This window comes from Bombina bombina, chromosome 4 (genome assembly GCF_027579735.1).
Source record: "Bombina bombina isolate aBomBom1 chromosome 4, aBomBom1.pri, whole genome shotgun sequence".
Lineage (NCBI taxonomy): Eukaryota > Metazoa > Chordata > Amphibia > Anura > Bombinatoridae > Bombina > Bombina bombina.
The window spans coordinates 1001436833-1001453173 of NC_069502.1; the positions used below are offsets into that span (position 1 = coordinate 1001436833).

The following is a 16341-nucleotide window of genomic DNA, read 5'->3' on the forward strand; positions in this document are numbered from 1 at the left end:
CTTCTTTCATAGCCAGAGGACTGTGAGTCCCTCCTTGATGATTGATGTATGCCACAGTTGTGACATTGTCTGTCTGAAAACAAATGAACGATTCTCTCTTCAGAAGAGGCCAAAACTGAAGAGCTCTGAAAACTGCACGGAGTTCCAAGATATTGATCGGTAATCTCACCTCCTGAGATTCCCAAACTCCTTGTGCCGTCAGAGATCCCCACACAGCTCCCCAACCTGTGAGACTTGCATCTGTTGAAATTACAGTCCAGGTCGGAAGAACAAAAGAAGCCCCCTGAATTAAACGATGGTGATCTGTCCACCACGTTAGAGAGTGCCGAACAATCGGTTTTAAAGATATTAATTGATATATCTTCGTGTAATCCCTGCACCATTGGTTCAGCATACAGAGCTGAAGAGGTCGCATGTGAAAACGAGCAAAGGGGATCGCGTCCGATGCAGCAGTCATAAGACCTAGAATTTCCATGCATAAGGCTACCGAAGGGAATGATTGAGACTGAAGGTTTCGACAGGCTGTAATCAATTTTAGACATCTCTTGTCTGTTAAAGACAAAGTCATGGACACTGAATCTATCTGGAAACCCAGAAAGGTTACCCTTGTTTGAGGAATCAAAGAACTTTTTGGTAAATTGATCCTCCAACCATGATCTTGAAGAAACAACACAAGTCGATTCGTATGAGACTCTGCTAAATGTAAAGACGGAGCAAGTACCAAGATATCGTCCAAATAAGGAAATACCACAATACCCTGTTCTCTGATTACAGACAGAAGGGCACCGAGAATCTTTGTGAAAATTCTTGGAGCTGTAGCAAGGCCAAACGGTAGAGCCACAAATTGGTAATGCTTGTCTAGAAAAGAGAATCTCAGGAACTGATAATGATCTGGATGAATCGGAATATGCAGATATGCATCCTGTAAATCTATTGTGGACATATAATTCCCTTGCTGAACAAAAGGCAATATAGTCCTTACAGTTACCATCTTGAACGTTGGTATCCTTACATAACGATTCAATAATTTTAGATCCAGAACTGGTCTGAAGGAATTCTCCTTCTTTGGTACAATGAAGAGATTTGAATAAAACCCCATCCCCTGTTCCGGAACTGGAACTGGCATAATTACTCCAGCCAACTCTAGATCTGAAACACAATTCAGAAATGCTTGAGCTTTCACTGGATTTACTGGGACATGGGAAAGAAAAAATCTCTTTGCAGGAGGTCTCATCTTGAAACCAATCCTGTACCCTTCTGAAACAATGTTCTGAATCCAAAGATTGTGAACAGAACTGATCCAAATTTCTTTGAAAAAACGTAACCTGCCCCCTACCAGCTGAACTGGAATGAGGGCCGTACCTTCATGTGAACTTAGAAGCAGGCTTTGCCTTTCTAGCAGGCTTGGATTTATTCCAGACTGGAGATGGTTTCCAAACTGAAACTGCTCCTGAGGACGAAGGATCAGGCTTTTGTTCTTTGTTGAAACGAAAGGAACGAAAACGATTGTTAGCCCTGTTTTTACCTTTAGACTTTTTATCCTGTGGTAAAAAAGTTCCTTTCCCACCAGTAACAGTTGAAATAATAGAATCCAACTGAGAACCAAATAATTTGTTTCCCTGGAAAGAAATGGAAAGTAGAGTTGATTTAGAAGCCATATCAGCATTCCAAGTCTTAAGCCATAAAGCTCTTCTGGCTAAGATAGCCAGAGACATAAATCTAACATCAACTCTAATAATATCAAAAATGGCATCACAGATGAAATTATTAGCATGCTGGAGAAGAATAATAATATCATGAGAATCACGATTTGTTACTTGTTGCGCTAGAGTTTCCAACCAAAAAGTTGAAGCTGCAGCAACATCAGCCAATGATATAGCAGGTCTAAGAAGATTACCTGAACATAGATAAGCTTTTCTTAGAAAAGATTCAATTTTTCTATCTAAAGGATCCTTAAACGAGGTACCATCTGATGTAGGAATGGTAGTACGTTTAGCAAGGGTAGAAATAGCCCCATCAACTTTAGGGATTTTGTCCCAAAATTCTAATCTGTCAGGCGGAACAGGATATAATTGCTTAAAACGTTTAGAAGGAGTAAATGAATTACCCAATCTATCCCATTCCTTAGCAATTACTGCAGAAATAGCATTAGGAACAGGAAAGACTTCTGGAATAACCGCAGGAGCTTTAAAAACCTTATCCAAACGTATAGAATTAGTATCAAGAGGACTAGAATCCTCTATTTCTAAAGCAATTAGTACTTCTTTAAGTAAAGAGCGAATAAATTCCATCTTAAATAAATATGAAGATTTATCAGCATCAATCTCTGAGACAGAATCCTCTGAACCAGAAGAGTCCAAAGAATCAGAATGATGGTGTTCATTTAAAAATTCATCTGTAGAGAGAGAAGATTTAAAAGACTTTTTACGTTTACTAGAAGGAGAAATAACAGACAAAGCCTTCTTTATGGATTCAGAAACAAAATCTCTTATGTTATCAGGAACATTCTGCACCTTAGATGTTGAGGGAACTGCAACAGGCAATGGTACATCACTAAAGGAAATATTATCTGCATTAACAAGTTTGTCATGACATTTAATACAAACAACAGCTGGAGGAATAGCTACCAAAAGTTTACAGCAGATACACTTAGCTTTGGTAGATCCAGCAGGCAGAGGTTTTCCTGTAGTATCTTCTGGCTCAGATGCAACGTGAGACATCTTGCAATATGTAAGAGAAAAAACAACATATAAAGCAAAATAGATCAAATTCCTTATAAGACAGTTTCAGGAATGGGAAAAAAATGCCAAACATCAAGCTTCTAGCAACCAGAAGCAAATGAAAAATGAGACTGAAATAATGTGGAGACAAAAACGACGCCCATATTTTTGGCGCCAAATAAGACGCCCACATTATTTGGCGCCTAAATGCTTTTGGCGCCAAAAATGACGCCACATCCGGAACGCCGACATTTTTGGCGCAAAATAACGTCAAAAAAATGACGCAACTTCCGGCGACACGTATGACGCCGGAAACGAAATGAATTTTTGCGCCAAAAAAGTCCGCGCCAAGAATGACGCAATAAAATGAAGCATTTTCAGCCCCCGCGAGCCTAACAGCCCACAGGGAAAAAGTCAAATTTTTGAGGTAAGAAAAATATGATAATTAAAGCATAATCCCAAATATGAAACTGACTGTCTGGAAATAAGGAAAGTTGAACATTCTGAGTCAAGGCAAATAAATGTTTGAATACATATATTTAGAACTTTATAAATAAAGTGCCCAACCATAGCTTAGAGTGTCACAGAAAATAAGACTTACTTACCCCAGGACACTCATCTACATGTTTGTAGAAAGCCAAACCAGTACTGAAACGAGAATCAGTAGAGGAAATGGTAAATATAAGAGTATATCGTCGATCTGAAAAGGGAGGTAAGAGATGAATCTCTACGACCGATAACAGAGAACCTTATGAAATAGACCCCGTAGAAGGAGATCACTGCATTCAATAGGCAATACTCTCCTCACATCCCTCTGACATTCACTGCACGCTGAGAGGAAAACCGGGCTCCAACTTGCTGCGGAGCGCATATCAACGTAGAATCTAGCACAAACTTACTTCACCACCTCCCTTGGAGGCAAAGTTTGTAAAACTGATTTGTGGGTGTGGTGAGGGGTGTATTTATAGGCATTTTAAGGTTTGGGAAACTTTGCCCCTCCTGGTAGGAATGTATATCCCATACGTCACTAGCTCATGGACTCTTGTTAATTACATGAAAGAAATTGCTATGTTGTGAGATACCTTTTTTCTGGTTGCCATACTCTCCCCCTTCCTATGTCATATGTACATTGATTATTGTACTGCTGAATAAGAGGATTAACATCTGAATATTATATTTGATTATTTCATTTTTTTTAAATCAGTGTTATATTGTAAAAAAAGATATAGATCTTATGTGGCCACTCCATCATTTCTGCCTCCCAGCTTTTTAAGTTGGCTGCTACATTTTTAACAAAATTTGGCAAGCCTTATTACCTGTACTGCTTCAAGATCGCAGAAGTTAAGAACTGGTACTGAAACAGATATATTTTGTTGTGTTTAGTACAAAATAAATGTTTCTATCATGTACAAGAGCAGCAGTTAAACATGGCGCTCAATACCCTTGGGTGGATTTACCTTTATATTCTTGCTGACATCTGAATCTAGGAGATTGTGATAATTTTATAAATACATTTTTTTTAATATTATAAGCACCATGATTTGATTTTATTACCTCAGTTTAGTTTTCCTTTCTTCATGGAACCGGTTTACAAATTTATTTGCTTGACTTTGAAGAGCTCCTCGCAGTGATGTGCTTTTCCTTCCACAGATCTTCTCAGTTTCCATCACAAACCCTTCTACTGAACGTGAGAGAACCACAAATTCTGAGGAATTTAGCTTTTCAAGGAACCCGTCCTAGCAAACCAAAGTTAAAGTGACCGTAAAACTTTTAGTTTTATTAAACTACATATCCATAGTTTTAACATAACTGCTCTTATGTCTCTACCTTATTACCTAATAGCCTACAAATGTTTTCATAAATTAATTTTATTTAGTACCCATATTAGGCTGCTCTGCCCCACCCCCCCGGGTTAAGCCCAAAAGAGGTTTGCCGCCCCCCCTTTACAAAGAGTGTGTTCATGTATTGCACTGTCAGCCAGGTTAGTAAAATTGCTATACACATCACAATCCATTTTATTTCTGTAGTGTGTCATCTTTTATTAACACACAGCAGCAAATGTGCTACATGTCTCCCCCTGTAAAGCCTGAGAAACAATAAAACTCAGCACGTGCTTCAGAGGATTCAGGGGAGGACAGCTTAATGGACATTGAGCCTGTTGGAGACATTAGAAAAAAAGGAAATATATTCTAACTTGTGCCCATAAGACATTATATGCGTGATTACACTCCAGTCCACTTGGAGGAGACAAAAACACCCATACAAACCAGAGATTAATCCCTCCCACTCTCCCTCAATCCACCAGTCATACATATAGCCAATTAGATGGAGGAAAACCGAAATCAGGAAAAAGTAAGAACTGTAATTCCCCCATTGTCCCTCAGTTATACATAAGGTCAAGTATAGGAGGAGACTAGTAAGGCAGTAAAGGACAAAACGAGGACATTGACATGCAAAAAAAAGGTCCTGTCAGCTGTGCAGAAAAATAAGGGAGGGGCTTGTGGACTCATCGTGAAAAAAATAATTTATCATTTAAAGTATAAATTTGTTTTCTTTCATAAGATGGTGTGAGTCCAAACATCTCGTGGTATCATATATCCAAGTTCACAGTATGATGTATGTATATGAATTTGTGATTGGTTGATGGCTGTCACATGATACAGGGGGAGTGAAAAATAGAAGGAACTTTGAAATTTGTCATAAGTAAATCTACTACACATTAGAAATTCTATTGTTTTGCCTTTTTATCATGCATTTTTTGACTATGCAAAACTACTTTATTTAATGGCCCTTTAAGATATTGAAGCCCATAATAAATAAACCCTTGTTAGCCACAATTAAGTATTCAATCGCCCACTGTTAAAGAGTTTTGGGGTCTTAATGAAAGAAGCTAACTTGACAGAGATTAATTCTAAGGAGGAGCTACCAAGGCAGGCAAAAAGACATTTGAATCCGGTCCATATACAAGGAAAAATGTACATCAGAGTGAAAGACCTACTAAAAACTACTAAAACATCCATTAGAGAAGCTTGAGGATCCTGAGGCCTAGCACAATAAAGGGGTAGCTTGTAATTCAGGTGAGGATCCATAAGATCTATCTCTGGCAAACCTCAAAGCCTAACTATCTGGTTGATCACTTCATGGTTCAAAGACCACTCTCTCAAGTGAAAGTGCTGGTAACAGAGAAAGTCAGACTCCCAATTGTTCACTCCCACAATGTGAATAGTTAACTTCACCTCTTGAGGAGACCAAACTCCTCAAGACCACCCCAAACCTCATAGGTTGGTGTCTGTTGTGATCACAGTCCAAAGTGGCTAAAGGATGGAGGCCAATTGGACAAGGGATTGGTGAATCTGCCACAATGCCAGGCATTGCTTTGTCTCTTGATCCAGTAAAATCCTTTGATTTGAAAGGTCATCATAGTCTCCATTCAATTGCCGAAGTAGAAACCACTGGGAAGGCCTGAGGTGAAAGCAGTTGAAGGACAGCTTCTGTGTGATTCACAGCTTAGAGAAGAGAGGGCGCCTGCACCAGAATGTCATCTAGGTAGGGAGCTACTGAGATGCCTTGAGCTCATACCACTGTGAGCAATAGATCTCTTCTAAGCCTCCTGAAATAGTTTCAATCAGCTTCCTACCAGAAACTTATTTGGAGTGGAAGCTGCAAATTCATGCAGACTTAAAGGCAGGAGTTGACTTCTTGGTTTGCTTAGTTTTGGACTTTCATTAAAGGGACAGTCCACACCAGAATTTTTATTGTTTTAAAAGATAGATAATCCCTTTATTACCCATTCCCCAGTTTTGCATAACCAACACAGTTATATTAATATACTTTTAACCTCTGTGATTATCTTGTATCTAAGCCTCTGCAAACTGCCCCTTTATTTCAGTACTTTTGACAGACTTGCAGTCTAGCCAATCAGTGCCTGCTCCCAGATAACTTCACGTGCACGAGCACAGTGTTATCTATATGAAATACGTGAACTAACAACCTCTAGTGGTGAAAAACTGTTAAAATGCATTCTGAAAAGAGGTGGCCTTCAAGGTCTAAGAAATTAGCATAAGAACCTCCTAGGTTAAGCTTTCAACTAAGAATACCAAGAGAACAAAGCAAAATTGGTGATAAAAGTAAATTGGAAAATTGTTTAAAATTACACGCTCTATCTGAGTCATGAAAGTTTATTTTGGCCTAGAGTGTCCCTTTAAGTCTGAGCTTTCAGTTGGGATTTGGCCTGCTTTTACCCTTTGATTTTTTGTCCAGAGGTAAAAATGCTCCTTTGCATCTAGTGACTGCAGCAATGACTGCATCAAATCCAGGGCCAAACAGAATATTACCCTGAAAGGGAAGCAATAATAATCTGCTTTTTTAAAACTTTCTCTACAGGCCAAGAATTAAGTATAAGAGTGTATAGAAAAGCAATAGCAGCATTTTATTGCATTGATGAATATCATCTCTACAGTTGCATCACATATAAAGCTGTTTGCGGTCTGTTTGAGGAGCTTTAAAGGGACATGAAACCTACATTTTTTCTTTCTTGATTTAGAAAGAGCATGCAGTTTTAAACAACTTTCTAATTTACTTCTATTATCTAATTTTCTTCATTTTCTTGATATTCTTAGCTGAAAAGCATATCTAGATAGGCTCAAGTAGCTGCTGATTGGTTGCTGCACATAGATGCCTCCTGTGATTGGCTCTCCCATGTGCATTGCTCTTTCTTCAACAAAGGATATCTAAAAAATGAAGCAAATTAGATAATAGAAGTAAATTGAAAAGTTGTTTAAAATTGTATTCTCTAACTGAATCATGAAAGAAAAAAATTGGGTTTAGTGTCCCTTTAAATAACAATTCTACTAAAACTAGCTCAGATAAGTTATCACACCAGACTGAGGTAACTGCTTCTACACAAGCTACACTGACAGCTAGGCAAAACAGTAAAAACATGCCAGCTGAAAAGACTGCATATGGAAAACTGTACTGGCAAGTGTAGAAATGACCCCATCCACCTTAGGGACTGTTTTCCAAGCTTCCAACATGGAAGGCAAAAGTGGGAACATTTCCTTGAACATAGTGGATGGAACAAAGGGCACACCTGGCTTGTTCCAGTGTTCCCCTCACTTTCAAATCCCTGGGCACAATACCCGGTGGATTTTGCTGACTGCCTAACTAGTGTTTTGATTTTCTGTGATAAAACTACCAGAATGATGCTGTGGTGACAGAGGAGCTAGAGGCATTGACCCTATAAGTGACTTTTGTGAAGAAAATAAATACCTGGCTGTACCTAAGAAAAGTATCCAGTTAAATTTGTCAGGGAGAGGACTGAGGGTGAGAGAAGAAAAGGCTTCTGTCACACATGGCTGAGGGGGACCTGTTTAGGAGATTAACTGGGAGTCAGGACTGTAGACACATGAAAAACTGTTACAGTGAATAGGAATGAGCTACCAGTGTGTGTGTCTCTGGAGGGTGAGACTAGTGAAATGACAAATTGGTAAAGGAGAACTTGAGGTATGGGGTCCCTGCTGCAGGTAAGAAGATTACAGCTGCAGAGTGTTCCCATGAGATAATCCAGCCTTGAACAGTCAATGAAGACACTAGTAGCTTCCACCAGCCTTTCTTAGAGACAGGAGACTCAGGCATAGGTAAAAGGATTAATACATTGCTACATCTGAATTATGCTCACTTAAAACTGAATTATATTTCAGCTAAGCTCACTTAAAAAAACAAATTAAAATTATAAGTACCTATAGCACAAAAAAATAGATATTACATCATAGAACTATCTCAAATTAAATACCAAGGTGTAATAAACAAAAACATTTCATAAAATAAGATTCCATAAACAGAGATTTCATAAAAAATAAAAAGAGAGATTCTATAAGCCAGAAACAAATATTTCTTAAGCTTTTTTTACAAGGACATCCCACATGATAACATTTTTAAAATGTTTTAATCTACTAAACAGTACTTTATATCTAATTTCTGATTTAATCCTCTCTTACAATTGGCTAAGTGGAACAACAATGGGCAGTGTTGAACACACTTGCATGCATCTTTGTTTACCTGGAGGAGCCATGACAGCCATTCATTTGTTTAAAGTTTAAACTATAGCGGTCAACACAACAAAACCCTGTCTAGGATGAGAAATAGCTTTAGAACAGGAGATGCAAAGCTGAGCAGGGGAAGCATGGGAATATCCTTATAGGGACTTACATGATCAATAGACCTGCACTCCAATCTGCAAGCTGCTGGTCCAGAGAACTGAGCTGCTCCATTTGTATTTGTTCCATTTTGTTAATAAGGTGGTAAGCAGTAAGTAAAGTAAGGGTAGAAGCTGATTTTATGGCAAGACAGTTGGCTTCATATTTTGCATTAATCTTTACTGACTTCCAAACAGCAGCAAATAAAACAATAACATAGTAACAAAAAAACATCAGCAGAGAGCAGAAAATATAACCACATAAGCACAGGAAATAACTTCCTCTTTTCTTTGCTGCCTTCCAGACAGCAGGTGATGTATCCTCCACGTGTACAATTTGTGTAACTTGTAATACAAGATTTATAATTCCTAAGGTAGTTCTTTTCTAAATAAATAAATAAAAATAAAGTCTAGTTTTGGTTTCACTCATCTATGGCTTCTGTTGGCTATCGTTTGGTATTTTAAACATGTGCTTGCAGCGATGTACTAGAACTATGTTCCAACCACTGCACGTGATTGCTTCACTGCTGGAGCGAACCCCCTTTCTCTGAACTAGGCCCTCCCCAGATCCCTTTTCCCAGCTCCTGCACGCCACGGGTGTCTCTATCCATGAGCACTACAGGCCTTGCTCATCTATAGTCTCTGTTCCAGCAGACACGCACCAGGCAGTGATATTTTAACGAATAGGTGCCCCGCGCTGCTGTTTTCTGGATTCAACCATTTAAAGGAAATGTGTATATGGTTTAATATATAAAATTGCATTAAGAATGATTGCTTGCAGGGCTCTGTATAGCCTAGTGGTACTCCTATCTGGAGATAGAGAGTACAGGGTTTAATTCCTCCAACAGACGTGAAACAGGCCGTGGATTTGTGGCGGTAAAGTGCGCAAACTCTTTCTATATCTTTCCCCATTGCGTGTTCGCTAGAACCCAACAAGGGGGCGATGTTTTAACAATTGTTTTCTCTCTTTTGCAGGAAATTATAATACTAATTTTAGATTTGAAAAATAATAATCGAATCAGATAACATTTAAGCCTGTAGTAAGGCTACTTTTAACAAAAAGTATATTAAGCCAGCATTTAGGCTATATTGGATACAATATTCAGCCTGTATTAAGGCTATATTAAGCCTATATCTCATGTAGTATTTTAAGCCTCTATTAGCCTATGTCATTTATAAGTATATGAGCCTGTGTTAAGGCTATTTCAATTATATGTACTATGCTGGTATTTAGGCTATATCAATTGTAAGTATGTTAACCTGTTTGTGCTATATTATAAAGAATCAGCTTTATTCAGAGACATATAGAGATATATAGAAATATATTTGCTCTTTAGGTACATGATATGGATACAGGTAGATCACTCATTGTAATTGTGGTGCCTTAATCCATTTGTAGCTACAATACTGACACAGAAAAAAATGGGTCATTTGTGAGCAGAAATTTCACAACGTAATAAGCACTTTCTGTAGTTAAAATAACAGTGTTGTTTAGTATTATTATTATTCTAACCCCTGTATAACCTGTTTTAGAACAAAATCGGTTATTTATTTATTTATTGAGAAGGTTTTTATTGTATTTTATTGTGTTGCCCAAAATTAAGATGGCGGACGAGGGGCTAAAAGAAGGCTAATTGCCCACACTCTAACGCATATAAGCATCCAGGTTGGGGGACGGCCCATACCTCTGATGAAGTAACAGATTGTTTACGAAACGCGTTAGGCTCCGCCCCCCGCCACACGTCATTACACTCATTGTGTTCACACAGAGATGAATAAGGATTCGGCTGCTACACATCCAGAAACAGTGCAGCAGTTTAGAGATTATCCTTCGTTGCTCCATAGCTATTTTATTGTCATTTTAAAGTGAAAGTAAACCCTAGCGTACAAACGCTAGGATTTACTATTGAAACAAATAAAGGGCAGTTTCATTCATGAAGTATAAGATACTTCATGTAGAAAGCTCCTTTATTTGATTCAATCACTTGCCGCTCTTAGCTCCTACAGCAGAGCACGGCTAAAAAAAAATTTGGCTAAGAGGTGACGATTTCATTTCTTAACCAATAGCAGTGCGGTAAATCTGGCTCCCATGGGCGCCAAGCCGGATTTACTACACTGCTATTGGCTAAGAGGTGAAAACGTCACCTCTTAGCCAAAAAATTTTTTAGCCGTGGGCTGCTGTAGCAGCTAAAAACGGCGATCGATCTAAACAAATAAAGGAGCTTTATACATGAAGTATCTTATACTTAATGAATGAAAGTGCCCTTTATTTGTTTCAATAGTAAATCCTAGCGTTTATACAACGCTAGGGTTTACTTTCACTTCAAGAGCGAATTAGCAAGCTAGCATCTGGATCTGAAATAGCTCTGGACTGCGACAGCAGCAAGGAGTGACATCTTACTAACACAAGTGTTATTTAAATACCTCATATCGTGAGGTTAAACCAAGTGAGTGCGGATATTTCATCTTTTTATGTATACACATATATAGAACGTATTACACGAGGTGTGCTTCTGTGCGCCTGTCTATCTCTATACTTTTCAGACACTCAGGAGGGACCTCTCTCTACGGGGGATTGCTCTTTATCAGACGGGCTTCCAGAACCTGTGGCACACAGGAACCAGTACTGCGGACTATAACTACTATAGCTCCATAGACTATCCACTTCATATTGTATGAGACTGTTTAGTACTTAATCTGTATTTGTCTTACATACATATTCTTGTTAATGGATGGGAATATACACACACAAATGAAATAAGACTAACAGACCATTCATACACTTTTAGCGCTGAATAATTCTATTATATATATATATATATATATATATATTAAACCTGTATTAAGGCTTTTCCTAAGATAAGTAGATTAGTCTGTATTAAGACTTTATTATTTTAGTATTTTGATCCTGTATTAGGCTATATATTATATTATAGGTATATATTAATCTGTTGGTATGTTACTTTAAAAATCACATCAATTGGTTTATATATGCATATGTGTGGATTTTCTTTGAGCAACATGTTTTACCTTTTGCAAATTTTGCATGTATTTACTCATATGTACATATATGTCTTTGTTTTAGCCTAGGTGTACGCGGGGAAAGAGTTAGTGTTTGGCTTTTAATTCTCATATTTTCCAAATAATTTTGTTAGCGCAGCAGGTGGTGCGTCACTCTCAAATATATAGAAGTGAGTCAGGTCCACACACATAGCACTTGCTCTTTTTTGCACGTAAATGAAGGCCCTTCCCCGGGCAGGATTAATAGGGGCAATAGAACCTCATCCCCAGAGGTAATGCGGGGCAGAGAATCCTTGACCCAGAGGATACATCCACGGACGTCTGTGCACAGACTCCATCACTTTTTCTGGAGAATCTCGATCGGGACTATTTCCCAGACACTGATTGATGAATATCTTCCAAATGCCCCCCTTTCAAGGCCCCTCTAGGAGGATCTGCATAAATGAGATGATAGATGAGGATCTCCTGGATCTTGCTGACAATCTTATTTTCAGTTTCTAACACGTTAGGCACCCTCATTCTTCTGAGTGGTCTCTTCCTCATCTGCCTAGGTTTTCCAAGAGATGTCTTCTCCATCCTCTGGTCCGTGAATATAGATCCTTTTAGAGCCGAATGCCGTAGGCCTTTTCTTCCCAGCAAAGAATCAACCACCCCTGGGTTTGACTAATTTTCAGCAAGGCTCTTCTTTCAGGCTCCTACGTAGATAATTTCATAGTTGGAATCTGGGCTTCCTGGGCCTTTTATCTGCTGGGCAACTCTTATGTAGAGCTGCACTATTTCACTGATCCCTTATCCACAGTTTAAGCCACTGAAGAGGCAGACTACCAACCAAGGCCCTTTGTTCGGGAGACTCTTTTCTTAATTTCCTGGTTTTCTCCTCCGATGCATCCCAGGACCTTCTTCTTCCTCAGGAGAAGATAGACCTATTCAGGTTGGAGATCTGACCTACTTCAGGCCGCTGTCTCTATTTCCATCTGCATTTGTCAAGAATCTTTGGCCTCTTGTCCTCTTCCATCCAAGCCATGATGAGCTATGTTTAACCTTTCTCTTGCGTTTGTTAGAGCGAGGTAATGCACTGAGGGCCGCAGACACCGCCATATGTAACTGCGCAGCAAATGCCGCAGGAAGAAGGCCCCCTCTGGATGGAGGATTAGATGCGCTACGGGGAATTGCATGTGGAGTGGATAACGTAGTAAGGGTAGTAATCTCACGGGACTCCGAGTCCTGAGAGGTAGACGGCTCAGAGGGACTAAAAGCCTTAGCAGGCTTGTCTCCCTTCTTAGACTTTATAACGGTGTTAAGGCATGTGGAACATAATTGAATGGGTGGGGAAAACCACGGCCTCCTCGCAATATAAACAGGTATAATTTAGTACAGAAGGAGTACCTTCTAACATGTCAGAGTCCTCAATAGCTCAGGTTATACCCACAGGAGGACACAAATAAATACGTTTTTAATATAGAAAACTGCATCTTTATACTCCCAATGGCTGGGGCACTCACCACCTCCTAGACCCAGACAGTTAACAGAGGAAACGCTCTCCTCAGGTTCAAGTCTCAGCCGGAATGGAGGAAATGAACATAGACCACACCCGGTCACATGGAGTGCAAGACAGTACTTCCCCTGCATTTACAAGTACATCAAGTAATAGGAGCTGTGCAACACTTTCAAAAACGAAAGTGAAACTTAAAAGTGAAACCTGTTTGTTCCAGCCAAACACACAGAGTCTATCAGCCCAGGAAAAAAATCACACAAAGCAGCATGTAAATAATTAATACACTAATTAATTAACCCCATCTGTTCAATAAACCCCCTTCAGAGGATATTAACCCTGGATCCTATCAAGGTATAAATGAGCCACACTGTGACCCTGTTACAGCATTTTATGTGTAAAAATTGAAACTCTCTCACCTCCAGGATCCATGCTTTGGAACAGAACACAGCCTCTCAAGTGTGACAGTCTTATAGCAGCGCTCCTGACATGGACTTGAGTGAGAGAAAGCAGGCAGTGAAACTCGTCAACACTGATTGCTTAGGAGCTATTAGCAGATGGTTTCGCAGAAAAACTTTCCCTGCATCTCCAGACTAACTTTCATCAATACTCTCACTAAGAGGTTGACATAACTACTTAAAACTCCAGTCCTATCTCGAAGGGCAGATATCCTTTTTCAGGACTCTGCAAATCTTCTGACACTTCTCTGCCACCTCCTAACGTGACGAAAGGCAAAGAATGACTGGGGTAATGAGGAAGTGAGAGGGATATTTAATCCTGGGGTGTCTTTGCCTCCTCCTGGTGGCCAGGTGTTGTATCTCCCAACAGTAAGGAATGAAGCAATGGACTCTCCCTATCTTAGGAAGGAAAGGGTGTATAATATACTGAAAATAGTGACCTAATACAGCCCAGAAATAGAGTAAAATGTTTAAGCCGATAGTAGGCTTAAAAAGTTGTAAAAAATAAGAAAGTGCCTAAAAGTACTCAAAATGCATATAAATAATATGCAGATTGTGTGTATATGTCCCCAGGCTGAGCAAAATGTATCTGCATGTTCATTCTAATAGCCATTGGGCTGTAAAAGGTGTAATGTACTTATGTTACTCTAACGAGATTACTAGAGTTGCAGGAGACTACATCCAGTAGAAAGGACCATTTGAGGCAGCAACAGTGCGAAAGATCTCAACAAGCAGCAGCACAATGTAGACCAGGGAACTGGCAGATAAATCTGCATTTCTCTATGGAGGCCTTTAATATCCCCACACTAGGAGAAGGTTTTCATTACCTTGCTGAAACTCCAGCCTTCCCCTTTAACCTTCTTAGGCACGCTGAGGGGGAAAATAGGTCTCAGAACTGTTAGAGAACCCTAATCAACAATGTGTAGATTAGCACTTCAGAATTCACCTAACTTCACCTTGGAGGAAACAATTTGACTGAGAGATTCTGGGAGACTGTGAGGGATTCTGGGAGAGTGTAAGGGATTAAAGTGATGGCATGTTGAGGTGTTTTTGCATCTTCCTAGAGGAGTAAGTAATCCCATGTGATATCTCGGGTACTCCCATCACCTTTTGAAAGAAAAACAGAGTGACCATAGCGGTGGTCTAAGGAGTCTTTCAGACCATTTGAAAAGGTATTTTCATAGAAAAAAAGCATTTAACGCAATATAGAAACATCACCACGTAAACTACAGCCTATGGGTTACATCAAGTCTACGATAGTACTTAAGATGAAAATAAAAAATAGGCATGAATATTTGTAAATTTGAGTAGAATATACAGATTCATTTAAAAGGAATTACTAGCAATATTTATATTTTTATTTCCGTGAATATAATTCATTTTACATAGACTTTATCTGTAGTATAACCGGTAGCATAGTATATGCATAAAAAAATTAATATAATCTAATTTAAGTTGTAGGCATTTACTTTAAACACAGCTGCGAGTATAATGTAAATGCACCCCCCCAACAGTCCTATCCAATTATTGATCTGCCCCCCGTTCTAAATATTGCACTGCTCTAATGTGTAGGGGATTTCTTTATTTACCTGATCACACTACAAAAGCCTTCTATCAGTATTAGTTTGTATTTGTTAATATATATTTCTTTATTTTATTTTATTATTCTAAATAACTGACTGTATGTAACTGGATGTAAGTCCTGAAGTTGTTTTATAATTTTCTACAGATTACAATGTTCTTCATAATTCAAATTTGTAAAATTTTGAAAAGGTATGAAGCGAAGACCAAGTCGCAGCCTTGCAAATCTGTTCAACAGAGGCCTCATTTTTAAAGGCCCAGGTGGAAGCCACAGCTCTAGTAGAATGAGCTGTAATTCTTTCAGGGGGCTGCTGTCCAGCAGTCTCATATGCTAAACGGATTATACTCCGAAGCCAAAAAGAAAGAGAGGTTGCAGAGGCCTTTTGACCTCTCCTCTGTCCAGAGTAAATAACAAACAGGTGAGATGTTTGGCGAAAATCTTTAGTAGCCTGCAAGTAAAACTTCAATGCACGGACTACGGGCATAATGATGGAACAACAATCTCTTGATTGATATTCTTGTTAGAAACCACCTTAGGTAAAAACCCAGGTTTTGTACGCAGAACTACTTTATCTGAATGAAAGATCAGATAAGGAGAATCACAATGTAAGGCAGATAACTCAGAGACTCTTCGAGCCGAGGAAATAGCCATCAGAAAAATAACTTTCCATGATAGAAGTTTGATATCAATAGAATGAAGGGGTTCAAACGGAACCCCTTGAAGAACTTTAAGAACCAAGTTTAAGCTCCATGGGGGAGCAACAGGTTTAAACACAGGCTTAATTCTAACTAAAGCCTGACAAAATGCCTGATCGTCTGGAACTTCTGCCAGACACTTGTGTAAAAGAATAGACAGAGCAGAAATCTGTCCCTTTA

At 39.0% G+C, this 16341-nt stretch overlaps 1 protein-coding gene across 2 annotated transcripts in view; it reads right to left on the reverse strand.

Moving 5' to 3' along the window:
* VPS54 (VPS54 subunit of GARP complex) overlaps nucleotides 1-16341 on the reverse strand; it is a 352784-nt gene that overhangs the window by 148935 nt on the left and 187508 nt on the right. For both annotated transcript variants that reach the window (XM_053712074.1, XM_053712073.1), the window contains exon 14: nucleotides 4275-4456. In XM_053712074.1, the coding sequence (XP_053568049.1) occupies nucleotides 4275-4456 (182 nt within the window). The remainder of the gene's footprint in view (nucleotides 1-4274; nucleotides 4457-16341) is intronic.